The sequence below is a fragment of the Schistocerca cancellata genome, chromosome 4 (assembly GCF_023864275.1).
Source record: "Schistocerca cancellata isolate TAMUIC-IGC-003103 chromosome 4, iqSchCanc2.1, whole genome shotgun sequence".
Taxonomy (NCBI): domain Eukaryota; kingdom Metazoa; phylum Arthropoda; class Insecta; order Orthoptera; family Acrididae; genus Schistocerca; species Schistocerca cancellata.
In genome coordinates, this window is record NC_064629.1 from 660,313,944 (window position 1) to 660,337,195 (window position 23,252).

At 40.1% G+C, this 23,252-nt stretch overlaps 1 protein-coding gene across 1 annotated transcript in view; it reads left to right on the top strand.

The window, feature by feature from the left end:
* The window catches only part of LOC126183644 (protein Hook homolog 3-like), a 177,463-nt gene that overhangs the window by 25,453 nt on the left and 128,758 nt on the right, over window positions 1–23,252 (top strand). Inside the window, exon 3 of the mRNA XM_049925784.1 lies at window positions 20,006–20,078. Within this exon, the coding sequence (XP_049781741.1) occupies window positions 20,006–20,078 (73 nt within the window). The remainder of the gene's footprint in view (window positions 1–20,005; window positions 20,079–23,252) is intronic.

Genomic DNA, 23,252 nt, shown 5'->3' on the forward strand with positions numbered 1-23,252 from the left:
AGCGCCATCTGTTGTTGAAAATTGTAACTACAGTAATTTCGAAAGTTTGTCTGCCTGAAAATGTACTGTTGTCCCAAGCATATTGCAACAAACGGTGTATTTCTATCGCTGCTCGTTTAGTTTTTATTGCCGTTTATAATATACCGGTCATTTTTGAAACACCCTGTATATATAAAAAGTACGCTCCTAGTCAGCATGATAATCTCAACTGGATCGGTCTAATTGCCAACATGCACTTGATGTGCTAGAAAACATATTATTTAACTTTGTAGAGTTTTGTACCTACTTGTATTTTCTCAGATTACCCTGCCCCTAACATTTGTTCAGCAAAACTTCAAGTTTACTGCATTGACATAATGCCACAATTATGGTCACTGACTGAAAGGCTTCCTCTGACATAATATGTATCAAAACTGAATTATTGTTATTAATTTGTATAATTAAGCTTATGACTGGTGCCTCTTCTCTGTCATTTCCAATCTGTGAGTGCAAGATATGTCCTCATGTTGCAAGGCATTCCTCACACCACCTACCTGCTTATTATAAGCACGATATGGCATTGCATATGTGCTACTCGAGCTCTCTGGCCATGGGAACAGCCTGCTACTGCTGTTCGGCAGCCATGCACTTGACAGATTACTGTGATATCTAAATTTCCATAATAGTTCCAAAATGTAATTACAGAAAATATGTAATGGAGCTCACAGTTTGCAGCATTATTCCCAGAATTGATTGAGATCTTTTGGTTTGGAGCCATGTGGAGGTTCTCAGCCAAAGGCTTCGTTGACTCTGTTACAGTCTTGGCTGCAGATTTCTGAACCTATGTTATCAGGAGGGTAATTGTAGGACATTCCTTGATAAGTCATCTGTGCACTACACAAAGGAAGCAGCTACTTGGCTAGCAAAGTACTTGTGGAATGCACATGGTTTTTTTTTTTTAAAGGCTAGATGGTAGGTTGAGGTTCTCTGACAAACACTTGCCAGGCACCTTGAAGATAGTGAAATCAGACCGCTTTCAGAGTAAAGACATTTCGACTGTCGAAATTTTATCAGTAAATTATTGAATTATTTGTAAAAAAAGTTGTTCAATTTACTGCCCTTCAGGAAACATCTCACACCCAAATTATTCTTGGGACCGAGAGCTGGCTGGAACCCAAAGTAGGAAGCTATGAAATTTAGCGATTTATTCAACATATATCAAAAAGGCAGTTTAAACACCGTAGGAGGGGTGTGTTCTTTGCAGTTGACAAAAATATTGTCTCTACTGAGGTCGAACTTGAGTTAATTGTTGGATGTTGTTACCAGCCACCCAAGTTTGCCATGATGATTGGCAGAAAGTCTATGGTCAGTAGCGTGGAAATATCCAGACCGTGCAGTATTAGCTGGAGGCGATTTAACCTACTGAATATAGACTGGGACATTTATTGTATTCATTGCAGGGGTACAGACAGACACTCGTGCAGAGTTCTTTCGAACACATTTTTCGAAAACTGTTGTGATCAGCTAGTACAACAGCCCACACACAATGGAAGTATTTTATACCTCATACTACAAACAGGCCTGACCTAATCGACGGCGTCAGTGTAGAGACAGGGATTAGTGACCGTGCTATTATCACAGCAACTTTGGTTACTAAAGTTAATAAGTCTATCAAGTAGGCTAGGAGAGTATTTCTGCTAGGAAGAGCAGCTAGACAGTTGTCAGCATCCCACTTAGACAATGAGTTGACATAATTTAGTTCCAGTACGATGGACATAGAGGAATTATAGGCAAAGTTTAAACGCATTGTAAATTATACTCTGGAGAAGTATGTGCCAAATAAGTGACTTAAGAACAGAAAAGACCCACTGTGGTTTAACAATGAAATTTGAAGAATACTGATGAAGAAAATACTGTTGTACTCTTGGTACAAAAGAGAACACACAAATGACAACAGGCAGAAGTTAATACAAATTTGTGTATCTGTAGAAAGATCGATGCCCAAAGCTTACAAAAACTACCACCATCACACCTTAGCAATAGATATTGTGCCAAGAAATCGAGAAAATTCTGGTTCTATGTAAAATTCCTAAGTAGGTCTGAGGCTTCTATCCAGTCTGATGTGGCAGTAGAAGATAACAAAAGTAAAGCCCAAGTTTTAAATTTTTCTTCTAAGAAATTGTTCACTCAGGAGAATCGCACAAACGTACTGTCATTTGACCATCACACAGACTCTTGTATGTAGGACATACATCTACATCTACATCTACATGGATACTCTGCAATCACATTTAAGTGCCTGGCAGAGGGTTCATCAAACCACCTTCACAATTCTCTATTATTACAATCTCATATAGCGCGTGGAAAGAATGAACACCGATATCTTTCCGTCCGAGCTTTGATTTCCCTTATTTTATCATGGTGATCATTCCTCCCTATGTAGGTCGGTGTTAACAAAATATTTTCGCATTTGGAGGAGAAAGTTGGTGATCGGAACTTCGTGAGAAGATTACGTCACAACGAAAAACGCCTTTCTTTGATTATGTCCAGCCCAAATCCTGTATCATTTCTGTGACACTCTCTCCCATATTTCGCGATAATACAAAACATGCTGCCTTTCTTTGAACTTTTTCGATGTACTCCGTCAGTCCTATCTGGTAAGGATCCCACACTGCGCAGCAGTATTTTAAAAGAGGATGGACAAGCGTAGTGTAGGCAGTCTCCTTCGTAGGTCTGTTACATTTATTAAGTGTCCTGCCAATAAAACGCAGTCATTGGTCAACATTTTCTGTATGTCAACATATTCTGTACGTTCCTTCCAATTTAAGTTATTCGTAATTGTAATACCTAGGTGTTTAGTTGAATTTATGGCTTTTAGATTAGACTTATTTATTGTGTAACCAAAGTTTAACAAGTTCCTTTTAGCACTCATGTGGATGACCTCACACTTTTCGTTATTTAGGGTCAACTGCCACTTTTCGCACCATTCAGGTATCTTTTTCTAAATCATTTTGCAGTTTGTTTTGATCTTCTGATGACTTTATTAGTCGATAAATGACAGCGTTATCTGCAAACAACCACAGACAGCTGCTCAGATTGGCTCCCAAATCCTTTATATAGATAAGGAACAGCAAAGGGCCTATAACACTACCTTGGGAAACGCCAGAAATCACTTCTGTTTTACTTGATGACTTTCCGTCAATTACTATGAACTGTGACCTCTCTGACAGGAAATCACAAATCCAGTCACATAACTGAGGCCATATTCCATAAGCACACAACTTCATTATGAGCCGCTTGTGTGGTACAGTGTCAAAAACCTTCCGGAAATCCAGAAATACGGAATCGATCTGAAATCCCTTGTCAGTAGCACTCAACACTTCATGTGAGTAAAGAGCTAGTTGTGTTTCACAGGAACGATGTTTTCTAAACCCATGTTGACTGTGTGTCAATAGACCATTTTCTTCGAGGTAATTCATAATTCATAGTGATAAGCACTGCTGATGTGGAGAAACAACTGAAAGAATTGAAAGCAAATGAGTCACCAGGTCCTGATGGAATCCCAGTTTGGCTGTACAAAGAGTACTCTATGGCATTGGCCCCTTACCCAGCTCGCATTTATCACCAATCTCTCACCCAGCAAAAAGTCCAAAGCAACTGGATAAAAGGGCAGGTAACTTCTGTATAGAAGAAAGGTAAAAGAACTGCAAAGTTACAGACCAATATCTTCAACACTGGTTTGCTGCAGAATCCTGAACATATTCTTAGTTTGAATGTAATAAATTCCCTTGGAAGGGAAAAGCTTTTGTCAACAAATCATCACAGTTTTAGAAAGTACGATATGGCTAGGAACTGTGCTTGTTGTGAGCAGACACAAGGAGAGTTGGCTGCTCTCCGTAAACAGCTCCGTTGACAAGCTTCTAGCTAATGCTCGAAGTAGTGGTGCCGTCGGGGCGCCAATGACAAGACCTGTGACACCTTTGGTGCCACTGGAATCCCCTGGTGACCCAGATGTCACTGCAGCTTCTGATACACAATATCTGACCGGTCCGTCCTCACTCCAGAATGGATGGCAGACAGTGGTGGGTTTGCGTGTCACTGGGTGGAAGGTGAAAGAAGAAGCAGGCCGTCCAGCTGGCACCCTACATCTTAGCAACAGGTACAAGGTGCTTCCCAGTGTTGTTGATAACTCTGAGACAGCATGGGATGCCTCTCCTGTTGGGCCAACAGTCGATTTTCCTGCCCAGTCTGGACAAGTACGGAGGGTGGGTATGCTAGTCATTGGGAGCTCCAGTGTTAGGCGTGTGATGGAGCCCCTCAGGGAGATAGCAGGCAAGGCGGGAAAGAATTCCAATGTGCATTCAGTATGTTTGCCAGGAGGACTCATCTTTGATGTGGAGGAGGACCTGCTGGCGGCTATCAAGCACACTGGGTGCAACCGGCTGCACGTAGTGGCACATGTCAGCGCGAGTGACGCCTGCCGCTTGGGTTCTGAGGCCATCCTCAGCTCCTTTCGGCAGCTGGCTGATTTGGTGAAGGAAACCTGCAATGCACACGGGGGTGCAAGCTAAGCTGTCTATTTGTAGCATCGTACCCAGGGTTGATCGTGGTCCTCTGGTTTGGAGCAGAGTGGAAGGTCTAAACCAGAGGCTCGGATGGCCCTGTGATGGTACTGGATGTGAATTTCTCAACCTCCGCTATTGGGTACAAAATTGTAGGGTCCCCCTTAATAGGTCAGGCATGCACTACATGCAGGATGCGGCTGCTAGGGTAGCATGTGGCCTGCATATGGTTTTTTTTTGGGTTAGAGGACCCCTCCCTTGGGAGCAAAGATGATTTGCCTGTTAAATCAGCCACAGCGGCCTCAGGGAATCTTGGTCCTCGGAGATAAAAGATAGAAAAGATTAATACCACAGCGGCCTCAGGGAATCTTGGTCCTCGCAGATAAAAGATAGAAAAGATTAATATGATTTTAGTAAACTGCAGGAACATGCACGGAAAGGTCCCAGAATTAGTATCACTGAAGGTTATAATGCACAGATAGTATTGGTAACAGAAAGCTGTTTGAAGCCAGACATCAATGACAATGAAATCCTAAGTTCAGATTGGAATGTTTATCGTAAAGATAGGTTAGTCGCCAATGGTGGCCGCGTGTTTATTGCAGTAAAAAATTCAGTAAAATCTAGTGAGGTTATCACAGATTCTGAATGTGAATTAATCTGGGTGAAATTGAGTATCAAAGAACAGTCAAAAGTGGTGATCGGATGCTTTTATAGATAACCTGGGTCATGATCTGTAGTTGTAGAGTGCTTCGGACAGAATTTGTAGAATATCATGTGTAATTTTCCTGATCATGCCGTTGTAATAGGGGGTGACTTCAACTTGCCAGGTATAGATTGGGAGTGTTATGCCATTGAAACTGGTGCCAGAGACAGGGAATTGTTCTGGATGTCTTGTCCAAAAATTACCTTGAGCAGATAGTTAGAGAACCAGTGTGTGAAGGTAACGTCTTAGACCTCCTGGCAACAAACAGACCTGAACTTATCAAATCAGTTAACATAGAGGAAGATATCGGTGATCATAAGGCTGTGACAGCATCTATGACAACTGGTCCTACAAGTAATGTTAAGAAAGGTAGGAAGATATATTTGCTCAGCAAGGATGACAGCCTACAAATTTCAGAATATCTCAGCAGTCATCATTAAATATTCGGTGATGAGGAGGTTAAAAAAATTCAAAGGCATCCTACAATATGCACTAGACAAATATGTTCCGAGTAAGGTTTTAAGGGATGGGAAAGATCCACCATGGTTTAATAGCGATGTTAGAAAAGCACTACGTAAACAAAGAGCACTTCATCTCAGGTTCAAGAGAAGTAAAACCTAGCTGCCAAACAAAAGCTGAAAGAAGCGAAAATGAGCTTAAGAAGAGCAATGAGAGAAGCGTTCAATGATTTTGAAAGTAAGACGTTGTCAACCAATATGAGTAAAAACCCTAAGAGATTTTGGTCATGTGTAAAATCAGTAAGTGGGTCAAAATCATCTATTCTTTCTCTCAGCAAACACACTGACACTGAAATGGAAGATAACAGAGAGAATGCTGAAATACTGAATTTGGTCTTCCGCAGTTGTTTCACCACGGGAGATCGTAACACTGTCCCTCCCTTCAATCGTCGTCAATATGACAGATATTGAGATAACCAATCGTGGAATTTAAAAGCAGCTACAATCGTTTAGTAGTGGAAAGGCTTCAGGACCAGATGAGAGACCTATAAGATTCTATAAGGATTATGCGAAAGAACTTGCTCCCCTTCTAAGCAGTAATTTATCACTTGAGCAACGAAAGGCACCTAACGATTGGATGGCCGTAAGACAGATCCACACAATTATAGACCTACATTGTGGACGTTAATCTGTTGTTAGAGTTATGGAACATATTTTATGGTCAAGAATTATGACATTCTTGGAAAATTAACATCTCCTCTATAAAAATCAACATGGATTCCGCAAACAGAGATCCTGCAAAACTCAATTCACTCTGTTCCTCCATGAAATCCACAGCACAGTGGACAATGGTGCTCAGGTTTATGCCATGTTCCTTGATTTCAGGATGGCTTTTGACACTGCCCCACATTGCCATTTAATGAAAAAAAAAATGAGCTTACAGAGTATTGGAGCAGGTCTGTGATTGGATTCAAGACCTCTTGCTGATAGAACTCAACACATCACTCTTAACAGAACAAAATCGACAGATGTATAGGTAATATCCAGAGTACTACAGTGAAGTGTGATAGGACCGTTGCTTTTACAATATATATAAATGATCTAGTAGAAAGCACCAAATGCTCTTTAAGGCTCTTTGCAGACAATGTAGTTGTTTATACCAAAGTAGCAATGCCAGAAGTCTGTAAGAATTTGCAGGACAACCTGCAGTGAGCAGAGAATTGATGAATGGTGCAGTCTCTGGCGGTTGACCCTGAACGTAACTAAATTTAACATATTGTGCATACATAGGAAAAGAAATCCACTACTGTACAGCTACACTATTGATGACAAACAGGTGGAGATGGGGTCTGCCATAAAATATCTAGGTGTAACTATCCAGAGCGACCTTAAGTGGAACGACCATATAAAACAGATAGTGAGAAAAGTAGACACCAGACTCATTCATTGGAAGAATCTTAAGGAGATGTAACTCATCCACAAAAGAAGTTTGCCCGATTCTTGAGTATTGTTCATTTATCAGGGATCCGTATCAGGTAGGACTTATAGAGGAGATCCAACAAAAAGCAGCACGTTTCGTCATGGGATTGTTTAGCTGGCGAGAGAGCTTTACGGAGATGCTAAACAAACTCCACTGGCAGACGTTACAAGAGAAGTGTTGTGCATCATGGAGAGATTTAATATTGAAATTTCGGGACAGCACTTTTCAGGAGTAGTCAGACAATGTATTACTTCCCCCTTCCCCACATACATCTCACATATTGACCATGAGGAAAAAATTCAAGAAATAGGACTTATAGAGGAGATAGAGAAGATCCAATGAAGAGCAGCGTTACAGAGATGCTAAACAAACTCCACTGGCAGAGGCGTTATGCATTATGGAGAGATTAACTATTGAAATTTCAGTACAGCACTTTTAAGGAGGAGTCAGACAACATATTACTCCGCCCCCCCCCCCCCCCCCCCTCCTTACATACATCTCGCATATTGACCCTGAGGAGAAAATCCAAGAAATTAGAGCCAATACAGAGGCTTACCGACAGTCATTCTTCCCATGCACTATTTGCTAGTGGAACAGGGTTGGAGGGATCAGATAGTGGTACCCAAAGTACCCTCCACCACACACCATTAGGTAGCTTGCAGAGTATGAGGTAGATGTAGATGTGAAACTCAGCTTTTCCTTTTCTCTCATGATACCCTGCAAACCATGGATGAAGGGCAACAGGATGATTTCATATTCCTAGATTTCTGTAAAGCATTTGCCATGGTGCCACACTGTGGACTGTTAACAAAGATACAAGCATGTGGAATAGGTTCAGAGATACGTGAGTGGTTTGAAAACTTCTTAAGTACCAGGACCCAGTATGTTGCCCTCAACAGCGAGTGCTTATCAGAAACAAGGGTATCATCAGAAGTTCCCCAGGGAACCTGGGTCAGGATCTGTAGTTGTAGAGTGCTTCAGACAGAACTTGCAGTATATCATTAGTAATTTTCCTGATCATCCCGTTGCAATAAGGGATGACTTCAACTTGCCAGGTATAGATTGGAATCTAGGCATAACATTGCAAAGCAATATGAAATGAAATGAGCATATAGGTCTGTAGTGGGAAAGGCAAATGGTCAACTTTGGTTTATTGCGAGAATTTTAGGAGAGTGTGGTTCATCTGAAAAGGAGACCACATATAGGACGCTAATGCGACCCAATGTTGAGTACTGTTAGAGTGTTTGGGATCCATAGCAGGTCAAATTTAAGGAAGTCATCAAAGCAGTTCAGAGATGGGTTGCCAGATTTTTTACTGGTAGGTTCAAATAACACACAAGTATTATGGATATGCTTTGGGAACTCAAATGGGAATTGCTGGAGGAAAGGTGTTGTTGTTTTTGAGGAGCATTTTTGAGAAAATTGAGAGAAACTGCTTTCGAGGCTAACTGCAGAATGAATTACTGCTGCCAGCATACATTTTGTGTAAGAACCATGAAGATAAGACTAGAGAGAGATTAATGGAGGCTTATAGGCAGTAGTTTTTCCCTCGCTCTGCTTGCAATTGGAACAGAAAAGGAAATGACTAGTAGTGGTGCTGGGTACCCTCTGCCACACACAACATGTGATGGCTTGTGGAGTTGCATGTGGCTATAGATGTAGATCCAGTTATGTCAAGGTACGTCACAACTGCCGAGATCAAATAAGTCTTCTACCTTCAGACCATTGCAGATGTTGCTGTAGATGCAGACCTTGTTATGGCAAGGTACATCACAACTGCCAATATCTAATAAATTTTTGCCTTCATCCCATTCATTTTTTTTAATGCTTCCTTCAAGCATAGGCACCAGATACAATGCGCATGGCCTGTCAAAATAAAACATCAACTAGATGGGGCTTAGGAACTGTAGAATCATATGCGCGGACAGTACTGAAGTGATGAATAAACCTAAGCCAGCACTGCTGTTCTCAGAGTGTTGGTGTCTGCTCCCCCAAGACATCCCAGTGGCCCTTCACCTCTGCAGCTGCTTTTCATAGACAGTTCTGGTAGGTGTTACTGAGAAGTTCATTTTGCCCTATGAGTTCAGTTTTGATCCTTCTACTGAACCCCTTATGGAATGGAATTTGAGACAAGGTGGCTTGCTATGGATTCTACATTAACCGTTGCACATTTCCTTAATGTTGATGATAAGGAGTCCAGTTTACGAACGAGAGATCAGGCTGACATGCTAGAACAATTGAAAGTTGTACTCTGAAAAGCTTTCATTCATTTATCTTTCCTGACATTATCCATTGATAAGTTACTGCCCTTCGAAAATGTTTCTTCCATTGTGCCTGAAGTTTTCACCACACAGTTCCCTCATGTGATTGTAGTTTCTACTGACACTAATACTGTAAGCTCTGTGTGATTCCATCTTATTTTGTCTGCCATATACTTGTCATCTGTCTTCATTATGCGTATCTTTGATTCTTATACCATTTATTGTCTCTTCTGTTTTGGTTTCATTTGAATGTACATGGTCCATTTGCTCTGGGTTTCTGCTCACAGTTTCTGTCCTCTTAACTTTGTCTTCACCTTTCATGACAATCTACTGATTGGACTGAATCCTAACACATCTACCATCAGTGGCTGATCCAAACACTGACTCTTCTCCCAGTCATTTTTTAGAAATTTCTTCAATGCCGCATTATCTCTTCTGTAATTGGGGCCACTTAACAACAACCAGTCTACTTCTCCCTCTTTGGTTTCTGTCAAGTACTCTGCCAGGACTACAGCTTCAAATTCAATGTATGGTATGGTACTTTCATAAATTTTTTATGGACATATGTCCCAACACACTGACCTCCACTCAAATAACGGGGTACAAACCAAAGCCTTTCATTTTCTGTCTGTGTTTGTGGTAGAACACTCTGAAAGCATAGAAGAATACTTCTGAATGGAAGAGCCTTTTCCAGTCAATTTTATTTCATTTACCAGTTTTACGGCTTTTGTGCCCTACAGCTGCAGCAGTGGTATGTATGCAGTGAAGATTCTCTTCTGCATGGTGTTGAATCCCTGCTTGCATACTGTTTCTGATCGAGTTACTGTTATTTACAATTTTCTGTTTTCATCCAGATGTGCAGGCCTTGTGAGACTACGTCTTCTATACCATCTACCTTGACAATTGGTGTGCCAATGTCTTTTGTCCTTGTGTTCTTTCCTCTTACACGTATATTCAAAAATCCTGACAACTGTGATTCACCTTTAACTGCTGGATTATTCACAGCTGTATTACTGTTTGTGTCATTTAATACTCCGAATTAGACCTGCATAGTTGTTGAAAAAATTTAACGCTTCTGCGACACTACTTTTCAGATAACTATGGAAGCACTAAAAATCCCCATAATTCAATGTGCATACATTTCATGATACTTACTCTTTTCTGTATTGATTTAATTGAATGCAGTGTTTTTGTTGTTGCTTCTGCTGCCAAGATGTGGTTTCTGTAGCAACACACGAAATTGAGAAAGTCAGCAACAATGAAATCACTTTAATGTAGAAACCAAAAACATGTTCAGTAAATCTTTCTTGTACATTGCCAAGTTGGTACCTGACAGGCAATGATTTAAGAGCAGAGTGGAGTTAGGTAGTGCTTGAAATGGAGATTGAGACAGAAGCCATTCTGCTCTGGGATTAAATCGAAAAGCATCAGACATTTTCACACGTGGTGCTGAACAGCAGATGCACATGCTGCTCTTAATGCACGACTGTCATTGTTGTCTGAAAGTGCTGCCTCCAGGCAGCTAAGCTTCGTCACCATGTGCCAGCATGGGCTGATTAAATAACGTGCCGGGCCAGCATCTCATGTCCTGCTGAGCTTTGATGAATGGTGAGGTGCCAATGCAGTTGAGGTGGTAACTGCAGGTTACCACAGTCCTCTCCTCTTATTGGGACACCTGTATGCTGGTGTTATTCCTGCGTCCACCCTCACATCCCCACCTAATTGTGTAAGACAGCACTTGGTGCTCAGGAAAGTTATGTCCTCAGCCTCTGTGGTGCTGTCAGTGGATGCCTCCCGTGCCACAAAGAGCCTGACTGGAGAATAGGGCTAGAAGTGACCCGGCTGGTGATGGGCCTGATGACATTTTGTGGTCATCACAGCTCTCTTAATTCAGCAGAATCGTGATGTCAGTGCTGTTTACCCTTTGCTATTTGTTCATGGTAGAGGCAGTCTACCAATCTATCCTCACAATCCTTTAAAATGAATGGGAATGATAGAAGAGAGGGATGAAAATTCTCAATTCATATAAGAGACAGACATTGCTTATTTGCTACAAAATGACATTATTGTTTCATGAAGAAAGAATTTAAGCTTTTAGATAACAGTGAAAGAAGAAAAAATTACTATGGTCGACAGAGGGGATTCATTGTTCTGTACTTCAAGAAACTTTGTGCTAAATTTGCAGGCCTGGAGCACTTGAAGATATTGGCGGTACAAATAGTAAAATTTCTGAAGTTACACCCATTATTCCATATTCAGTTGCAACAGTTTTCAGTGAAAATGAATGAAGATTATGGACACTTCATATATTACTGCAAAATATGTTGGTTAAGTCAAGGGGCATGCTTGGAACAATTTTTTGATTACACCTCACTATTTTTGCATTTATGAAGGAAAAAGGAGTGCATGAACGAAAATTAGAACATCCAGAATTGATTGCAGACTTTGCATTTTAAGTGGACTTGACCGCATACTGCCCATGTTTAAACATTGTGAGGCAACTTCTTTCTAATTTGATGGGGATGCATTTAAAAAGGAAGTCGTGTTGTAGAAGGGACGCATTCTGACAAAAAGAATCCAGTACCCTAAGCTCACCTGCATTAAAGTAAAGAAAGTGCAGGGTTTGAAGAATTCATTGTGGCCTTGCCAGAATTATACTGATAGTTTTATATAGGTTTTGAGGGCATGGGCAACCTTATATTTGTTTTTGAGGTGTTTTTGTGACTGTTTGTCTTTTCAGTTGGAAGCGCTCCTGTGCATGTGCAGATGTAACTAACTGACCTGCAGAGTAATTCTAGTTTCAATTACAAATCTTTTTACGTTAAAACTGCCAAAGATGACTACATTGCTTTTCTCAGGTAGATTTTCCAAGTGTCCATAATGAGTTTGCAAAAGTGCTACAGTACTTCGGTTGACATATTTATGTGAAAGACTTTTTAAAATTATTATTAAACTACATAAGTCATGATCATGTGACAACTTGAGTTTCCTGTAAGGTTACATTGCCCAGTCCCTCCACGTCCCTTCACTTTCTAGGCAAAAAAAAAATTATGGGTAACCTTAATAGACATATTGATGTGTATGTTACTCTCACTTGAGGTAGAGGGAGAATACTGTTGACCATGACCAGTAACGAAATGTTTATTGTGTATTTACTATGTTAGTGAGAAGAAAGCTCTGAAATACAAGTTAATTTAGTGTTTTATTACCCTTTCTTATCCCTCAAGTGGCACAAAATTTTCGAGCATATAAAACACATGAACACACTCCCGATCAAAAGTTCAAGTATCCAAATTGGCATAACTATGATTATTTAGTCATTACAAAAACACAGTTCATAACTGTCCATATTTAACATACTTTACTCCTGTAAAGCTTGGGCCTGTTTGGTTACCTTTGATAATTTCTGCAGCTCTTCACAGTCTCACACATTTGTCTACCTTGGCGTCAGTTTGTTCTTTAAATTTTATGTCTTCACAATGTGAAGTATTATTTAGCATACCAGTTTTTTATTTCTGCCTTACAGTATGTTAATAACTATTACTATTCTCATTTTAGCACCCCGTAAGTTGCAAATACATTCACAGTTTTAAGACAAATCCACACTGAATCACAGATTCACTGGCAGTCTCTATTAATGTGAAACTCAAGACATCTATTCGGCATTGTTGCACTGCTTGTGACAATGGCCAGATTTTAAAATTGCAGGTAACCACCCAAGGACTTTCTCAAAAAGACTGATACTGCATTAATGCCAACTTGGCCTATAGAATATTGAGAGTAAGAGACTGTTCTGTTACTCCAGCAAATAAGACTACAGATGTTGAAAGTTACTTACACTAGGTAAAGGAGAGTGCACTCTGTCCTGTCAAATTGAGGAATGAAGTAGTTGACACTTTTCCTCAAATGTGACGTGTAGGAATAAATATGCATTATTGTACAACTGGTTTCAAGAAGAGTTTTATCAGAACAGTCCAGTAAATAAACCTCTTTCTGTGCTGAAGAAAAAAAAAAATGTATTGTGTTTCATGAGGATAGTCTCAAAGTTCGTGGAGGTTGGCTAATAAGATTTAGAGGTTACCATGGTACAATATGTGAGACAGAGTAGACTGGAGGTAAACTTGCACCAGCAAAACATGAACTCACTCACGCAATAATTGGCTTCAACTGCAATACCAATATGTATACTGAGGGAATCAATCTTGGAGCCCCCTCTCCCCGCTCTGCAACCCCTCCATCCCCTCATTCTGTTTGATTCATGAAAGGTGCCAGGAAGAACGGCTGTTGGTAAAATGCTGTAGCAATTATGAGCTCAAATTTCTTTCATTTTATTGATCTGGTCATTTTGTAAGAAATATATGGCAGAAAGTAGTATATCTCTCTATTTCTAGGACTGGACATTCTTGTAGTTTCAACAATAAACTTTTCCATGCTGCACAATGCCTCTCTTATACTATATCACTGGAGTTTGATGAGTGTCTCTGTGACACTGTCTCTTACTAAACAAATCTGTGAACTAACCACCACTCTACTTTGGATCTTCTTTATCTCTTGTATTTACCCCATCTGATAAGGGCCTTACAGTGATGAGAAATATCCAAGGATTCTGTGAATGAGTGTCGTGTAAGCTAACTCTTTCAGTGGTTTCCGTACGATTCTTCCCATGAATTTCAGTCTGGCACCCACTTTTCCTATTACTGGTTCTCTATTGCCCTTCCACTTAGGTTGCTCTAGACTCTTACTCAAATAGTCCATACAAAGGAAGACCCCTTGCAGTGAAAGTGGGCTTGGCATAGCAGCTTTGTGTGTCTGTCCCAGCCAATAACATAATGTGATTTCTTTTATGTTCCTAAGCCAATGTCTCAGTGTTGCTGCAGTGTTAAGGCAACTATGGCTTTCACTTAGTATTTTGGTGACCATTTGCACTTTGAGGTTGAGAAGTGACAACAGCTCTTTTAGTTATCAGGGATCTCCTTTGCTGTGTGGAGTGCAGATATTTTACAGTTGTTACTGATTCCAGTAATAGATGACAAATTGTGAAATCAAACAATAATGGATCTTTCCACACACTCATGTTCGGTCTGTTACATTTGTTTATGATGTTCGCTGAGTTACTGTATAGATGATTTTGATCTGTTTATTATATTTACATAAGATAAGAACTTCTTAGAATTTTTTGTAAAATTGGTTGGCAAAATTTTACTTTTGAATTCATTGAATTTCTGTTGCTTTTCTCTTGACATTAATTTTGGCTGTTTTCAGAGTTTGTTTGTCTACAAGGCTGTGACTTGATTTAAATTTGTGATAAACTGTCTTTGTGTATGAGCAATTTCCTAATGGCCTTCCTTATATAAACATGGCGCAACTTGTCTAACCCTACAATTTTGTTCATGATGTCTTTGGTTACAACATATTGTACAATACTTTCCAATCTTAACCATTAATAACCTACATCTTTGTTCGTGAAGATGAATGTTTGATGTTGGTTATTAATATAATGTGCATTATGAAGCAGAAATATTTTCCTACATCTCTTAACATTCTTTTTTAACACCTGTAGTTGTTGAAGCTACAACAAGCTTATGGTCACTGATTGCCTCTCCTCAACATTACTTTAATTGAAAAGTTTGGATCAGTTAGTTAATAGGAGATCTAAGAACTTTCCATAATGGGTAAGTTCTGTAAATTACTATACAACAGAATTTACATAAAAACCTTGTGGACCAATCTCAAACAAATCTCTGTCCATGCCACTTGTTTTAACTCTTTGAGTCCCAAAAATGTAATTTTAAAATTTGTCTCAAAATTAACCTTTATTGACATCATAAGCAGTGAGTGCAACAAGAAATTGTCAAAAATTAAACAATCATTTGTTTTATGGAGGTGGTTTCACTTTGGGACCACTGCAGCATACAGTTGTCTACATACCACCATTTCCTGTGGAAACAAGCTCAGAAATACTTCAACATCTCATCTGATCTCTTCAGAGAAGTCAGCTGCTAATTTGTAAGATGTAAACCATCTTATTTGTGAGTTTATCATGGCAGGCCCATTTTCATTGTTGTCATGAACATAATCATGAAATACATTTTCAGTGAGTAGTAGTTCAAAGGAGTTGAAGTTCCTGTTGTTCCGTAACGTTCTGTCTCACAAATCTCTGAATCCAAATTACTCATAATTTCTTCTTTTAAAAGGTGGGTGTTTAGATTTTGGGTGCTGTCTTGAAACTTCCACAAACATATAATGCCTAAACAAATTTATAGTCACAAATAATAAGCAAAAAATGGGCCTAAAATTTAATAAATTTGCATCCAATTACAGAATTAATTATAAAAATACATACAATGCCAGTGGTTTCCTCAAGTAAATTATTTAACAAAAATTTGCAGACAGTATCTCCTACAATCATATAGTAAACACTCCATACCAGCTGTTGCTTTGAATGCTGTAAGAGATTGCTGCATTGCTCTACATTAGTAGAAGTAGCTCAGTGTACCATGTGGGAGCCTCTGTGTTGCAATAGCATCATTGTCTTCACATGAAAGGCACTGGTACCTCAAAACAAAATTAATAAACTGGTGGTTTGAGGCAGAAACCACTGGGCTCAAAGGGGCAGTCATGAGTTGAGATCTCCTCCTATTACCATAGCATGTTCAGGAAATTTAAGCACCATATTCTGCGACTTTTCTTTGAAGGATTCTGCCACAGTAATTCCAGAGGCAAGTGGTCTATAAAAGCATATGATTACTGTGTTTGGCCTAACTTTGACACTTACCTTCCCATTAGTTATTTCTAAATTAGAATCTGTAACAACCTCAATAGGCATTACCAAATAGTGCCCCCACCATGTACATCCCAGCCAGAGTTTGAGATTCTGTTGTTATTCACTTCTGGCTCCAGTAAGCATTACGCTCCTTGTATTACGTGGGTATTGTTATTGTAAATAAGTGAGACTAATTGTGGGACCTTACCATTGACACTTCTGCACATCGTTTTCTGATCTGCAAGGACAAACGTTGTATAAAATATTGTTGGACTTCTTGCCACATGAGTTCTGGGTAAAACCTCAAGCTTCCAGCAATTACCACCACCACTTTCATAATTTTTCATATGCCATTGATGCTCTGCACAGCAGTCTAAAATGTTACGCCAAGGCAAAATGTTCTCCTTTTTGGGTGAATGTGCCTAATGTCTAAGTCACTGGGTTTCTCGAAACTAAACAGCTTCTCATATGCATGCCATGTGTAGTCTGTTATCTGAACATTCACTTCCCTTTACTGCACACCTGACCTATTGAAGGAGTGGGAGAAATGGGACTATTTTCTTCCACCCAACAGCTGAGGTCAAGAAATGTGCATCTAAGATTGTCACAGAATCACCTAATCGTCTGGTTTGTTTGCAGACCAGAGGGTTCTGATTGGTTCTGGGTACAAGGCTGCAAGTTGGAAATCACAACCCTTTCCCACCCCTCCCCCTCTCCCCATCCAAAAAACATGGTTGCCACCTGTCTAAAGGAACAGAGGATCATGCCCTCTGAATCCAGATGGCAGGTGTTATTCATGCTGACATGAGCTACAATTCACAGTCTGCTGCACCCAATGCATTCAACAGCTGCTGACATCTTGTTGGAAGAGACACACTAACAGACATACTGAGTGCACACTGGCCTTCCTGCCTGATCTGTCACTTAATATTCTAGAGGAGCTATATTACTCATATAATGTTTCAGCTGCCAGTTACCAGTGTATTTGCCCTCTGTGCTTGTGCAGAATTAGCTGGAACTAAGGAGACATCCCTTTCAGGCACAGCTGTGCTTTGCCGGCCGCGGTGGTCTAGCGGTTCTGGCGCTGCAGTCCGGAACCGTGGGACTGCTACGGTCGCAGGTTCGAATCCTGCCTCGGGCATGGGTGTGTGTGATGTCCTTAGGTTAGTTAGGTTTAAGTAGTTCTAAGTTCTAGGGGACTTATGACCTAAGATGTTGAGTCCCATAGTGCTCAGAGCCATTTGAACCATTTTGAACAGCTGTGCTTTCCACAATGGACAGCACCCCATACCATTTACCAAAGCATAAGGGGATACAAATGTGCAGCCAGTACTTACATTTACTTGAACTGTTTGCAGACAATGGCCATTTCTCCTTGCATCTGCACAGAAAAAGCACAGCCTTTATCCGTCTTCCAGTATGAAGAACTATATACAAGGGTTGGAACTTAAATAGTGGCAACTATTTATTCACAAACGATACAAAAGAGTTACATGTTTGCACCTGTTATGTTCTTCAAAGTAGTTACCAGCGTTGTGTAGAACCCGTTGCCAGTGATATGGAAGGCATAGTATACCGTTAACAGAGCCTGTTCTGTTGATTGTGTGAATGGAGCGGTCTACTGCCTTTCGAATCTCTGGAACAGTTCTGAAGCAAATACCATGAAGTGGTTCCTTCATCTTCGGAATCAAATCAAAGTCACAAGGATTTAAGTCCGGGGAGTATGGTGGATGGTACAGTACTTCCCAGTCCCATCGACTGAACAGAGCAGCCACGGATTGTGCTGTATGCGCCTGTGCATTGTCATGCAAAATGATGGTTGGGTTGTGCAGAAAGTGTTTCCGCTTCTTTCGCAAAGCGGACCACAGGTGATGCTCCAAAAATGAACAGTAATACTGTGCATTGATGGTCTGCCGTGGCGGAACGTAATACGTTAGGATAACACCATCACAGTTGTACACGAGAATTACCATAACGTTCACCATACTGGGGCTCTGATGCACTTTTGACTTTCACAGTGACCCATAATGACACCATTCATTGGATTAGTGTTTCAGTTTTGGCTCATACGATGTGGCCCATGTCTCATCCAGTGTTACGATACGGCATAAGAAAGTCTTTCTTTCACACTCATAGCACTCCAAGTGTGTCTGAGCAGTGTCATAACGCATCCATTTCTGCATTTCCGTCAAGTCATGTGGAACCCATCGTGATGCAGTTTTTCGCATGCCCAGGCATTCCTTCAGGATGCGAAGCACAGTCATATGCAGTAATCCGCTTTCGTGAGTGAGCTCATGAATCGTATGGCGTCGATCACTGTCCACTAATGCTGTAACAGCATGCACTACTTCTTCAGAGACGCTAGGATGACCTGCCCAGTGCATGTCTGCCACAGTTTGCCGACCTTCGTTGAAGGCTTTTACCCAAAGTACCACTTTTATGTACAGCAATACCGATTCCCCGCATGCCTCTTGAAGACCTTGATGGCTCTCTCGTGCTGTATGACCTCTGGCACATTCAGTCTTGATCCAACTCCGTTGTTTCTGTTTCGAAAACATAGTGTCACCATTACGTTAGACTGCTCACTCACAAGTGACTGTGTTTCCCTCAATTGTGCACACGCCGGTGATGTGGGACGGACAAGTCCATTTGCTCGGAGGTAAGGTAGGTATTTCAACAACGTGTGCTATCAGCAACAATAGTAGATTCCATTGCCTAGTGTCTCCACAGCAGTGTTGCCGAGTTCCAACCTACATAGGAACATGAAGGAAAGTGCAAGTCTAAGTAATTGGAGGTAAACAGAAGACTACGGGAAACTGCTACAGAAAGAATTGAAATAACATGACTGTGCCATATTTCCTGTGAGTCTCTCCCAACAATCAAAGGCAGTGATAGGGTATATAATGGGCATAAACAGCATTAGATGTTCAGTGATCACTATGGATACAGAAATACCGTGTACTCAAGGGAAACAGCATTATCAGAACCTTACATAATTTGAAGGGGGCGTTATTGTGGGCCTCCATTTGGCTGGTTGGTCTGTTACATCTGAACACCACAGTATTTTCCTTTAGCAAGGGCCAGTGACTTCCTTTGTAATACCAGTAGTTCCAAATAATGCCAGTTTCTATTTCTTCCATAATCAAATGGTACTCTCAGCTTCGCTGAACACTTGTGCTGTCCTCCTCTTACCATATTTTTAACATAAAGAATTACTTTATGCTTGCAAGTAGCATCATATGAGGTTCTTCTCTGCTTGTCTTCCATTTTGTGACCAGCTAATGCAAACACGCTACACAGTAATAGGCCAACAATACTGTAACAAAGTTGAGAATTGCACCAATGAATTGTGATGTAAGAAACAATACTAAAGTTTCAGTTATGTTGCCAGTGAACAATGGATTCAAGTTTGTACCTGAATGTAAATTGCCACTGAATCTTATGCACACCTCTATTTTGAATACTGCATGTGGTAAAACAAAGTGTGCATCAAATTTGCATTCAGTATGGTATTTACATTCTGATGTAATCATTTGTCATCCCTAGAATTATCCTTTGTAACTTAACTAGGATTTATTCTGTGTGGTTCAGCATAATTAATGCTAGGTTTGGCATAATGAATGTAAATAAATTGCTATGATAGCCTTTAATTACAAAAACATCATGGGAACGTGATTTCATTGTGCTAACAAATACTATCTTCAGTTTCCCAGTACTTTAACATGCAGTTGTTAATTGTGTACTATATACAGCAGTTTATTTGAATGCTCTATTTTGATATCTGCCTGTTAATTTTCAGTGCACCTGAATGGTTTACTGAGTCATGGCTGTCAAAGATCAAAACAGATGCCGGTAGTAATTGGCGACTTAAGGTGAGATCTTATTTTTGCAAAGAAATTACCTTTTTTCAGTTGTCTTTCTCTGATATAATCCCCAGATTTGTTGCCAACCATCATCGTTCCAAGCCATAGAATTCATACTTCTCTTAAAAATATGAAAAAAGGAAGATTGTTATCATTGCCACCTTAATGAAATGACCGTCATTGACTGGTTTCCCATGGTAAACTTAATGTTTCTTGGTTGTGTCTTTTATTCTACACCCAGTCCTTTGAACATCACAGGTTAATAAAATTCATTTTCTTAAATTTGAATATGTGGTGTTGAAGTCTAAATGTGCACAAATTGGATACATCTTGTATATTATAGTTCTTGTTGTAAGATAACACTAAGAAGTTTGATTGTGTTGCCACCAGTAGAGTAAGTGCCTGTTCCCTCTTTTTCCCCACTTTTCTTTACTGTTCATTTCTCTTCTGTTCTTTCCAGAGCTTCCTGTACAATGATCTGTCAACTGGATGTAATAATTTCACATATTACTTGCTTGAAATTTTAGGTATACTGTTTTTCTCCTTAATGTCACTACTGGCACACAATTTTGCATAAAAAGAAGCAGTTTCATTGTGACATAAATTTATGAATATAATACTGTAGATAGAATAAAGAAATGATTGCAGTGGCTCGGGGGTGGACAATTGACACACATGTTATACGTGTCTGAATCATGACTAGTACTATAAAAAGGTATATGGTGTCCCATTAGGTCCTCTGAAGACTTAGCTAACAGGTCATGAAAACATTGAGGCATTTATTTATTTACTCATTCATTTGTCCACTTGTAATCTTAAAATGATATAGAATTTATCATAATACAATGCAAATAAATAGCCCAAAAATATACACACACACAAAATATGTAAGTACACTTTAAACAGATTAGTAGGATGCATGCTCAGCCATGGCCTTGGTGAAGGAACCATCCCAGCATTTTCCAGAAATGACTTTTGAAAACCCATATCAGAACGGCCAGACAGGGCAAGCTCCATTCTCCTGAATATGTGGTCTGTGTCTTAACGACTGCACTGCCTCATTCGGTTGGTCCCTTTTGTACAATATTCTTTTGATGTAAACATACTATTGGCTCTAGAACCACAAACTTGTGGTATTTTATGCTAGGTTTCCTCACAAATCAGGAATGTCGTCAGCTTACATGTTTTTTATGCAGTCCTTTGTTTGGCTCAGTTGATTCTGGTTTGATTGTGAATGCCACAGGAAAAGTATGAATTGTATGTTCTGAGAAGATCCTTTTGTAGGCCTGCACTATTGAAGGTTATACCAAGCCTTGTGTGTAGCCTGTTTATCTGATAGTAATGATTAGAATGGCCAGGATCTGTTATAAATAATTTAAAATTTTCCCTGTAGCTATCTGTAAGCACAGGGTGTAAAACTGATGCTGTAATTTTTGGTACCCTAGTACTAGTGTTTATCCTTTGTGCTACACGAGAAGTTCTCCAAATGTTTAGGAAGTTACTACTAGTTTCACCCTCAACACCTGAGGTAATATTCATGTCTCCACATAATATTATGGTAGATTTGGGGGCTGAAACTATTTCCAGGACTTTAAAAGAAAGTGCTCATATTACCACTAGGTGAGCAGTACGACGACAGAATGATTAACTTTTTATATATGTCTAGCTTTATTAGTGTGTGTCTATATATATATATATATATATATATATATATATATATTTCTTAAACCACGAACGTGTGGAGAGGGGCTAGTGTAATTGGGTAATACAAACCATAAAAAAATGCACAGAAGTATGTTTTTTAGCACAAACCTATGTTTTTTTAAATGGAACCCCGTTAGTTTTGTTAGCACATCTGAATATATAAACAAATACGTAATCAGTGCCATTTGTTGCATTGTAAAATGTTAATTACATCTGGAGATATTGTAACCTTAAGTTGACGCTTGAGTACCACTCCTCCACTGTTCGATGGTGTGTATCGCAGAGCACCGAATTACGTAGGAATCCAAAGGGAAAGGTGATGGACCTTAGGTACAGAAGAGACTGGAACAGCGCATTACGTCCACATGCTAACACCTTTTTATTCGTCTTTTTCACTGACGCACATGTACATTACCTTGAGGGGTGAGGTACACGTACACACGTGGTTTCCGTTTTCAATTACGGAGTGGAATAGAGTGTCTCCCGACATGTCAGGCCAATAGATGTTCAATGTGGTGGCCATCATTTGCTGCACACAATTGCAATGTCTGGCGTAATGAATGTCGTACACGCCGCAGTACATCTGGTGTAATGTCGCCGCAGGCTGCCACAATACGTTGTTTCATATCCTCTGGGGTTTTAGGCACATCACAGTACACATCCTCCTTTAACGTACCCCACAGAAAGAAGTCTAGAGGTGTAAGATCAGGATTATGGGCTGGCCAATTTATGCGCCCTCCACGTCCTATGAAACGCCCGTCGAACATCTTGTCAAGGGTCAGCCTAGTGTTAATTGCGGAATGTGCAGGTGCACCATCGTGCTGATACCACATACGTCGACACGTTTCCAGTGGGACACACTCTATTCCACTCCGTAATTGAAAACGGAAACCACGTGTGTACGTTTACCCCACCCCTCACGGTAATGTACATGTGTGTCAGTGAAAAAGACGAATAAAAAGGTGTTAGCATGTGGACGTAATGTGCTGTTCCAGTCTCTTCTGTACCTAAGGTCCAGCACCGTTCCCTTTGGATCCCTACGTAATTCGGTGCTCTCCGATACACACGATCGAACAGCGGAGGAGTGGTACTCAAGCGTCAACTTTAGGTTATAATATCTCCGGATGTGATTAACATTTTACAATGCAACAAATGGCACTGATTACGTATTTGTTTATATGTTCAGATGTGCTAAGAAAACTAATGGAGTTCCATTTTAAAAAATGTAAGTTTGTGTTAAAAAACATACTTCCGTGCATTTTTTTAATGGTTTCTATTAAACAATTACACTAGCCCCTCTCCTCACGTTCGGTCTGTGGAATCGATTCATCAGTATTTGATGTGGTTTACAAAATATATCCAGCGGTAACGTTAGGTGACTCACCCTATATACACTCCTGGAAATTGAAATAAGAACACCGTGAATTCATTGTCCCAGGAAGGGGAAACTTTATTGACACATTCCTGGGGTCAGATACA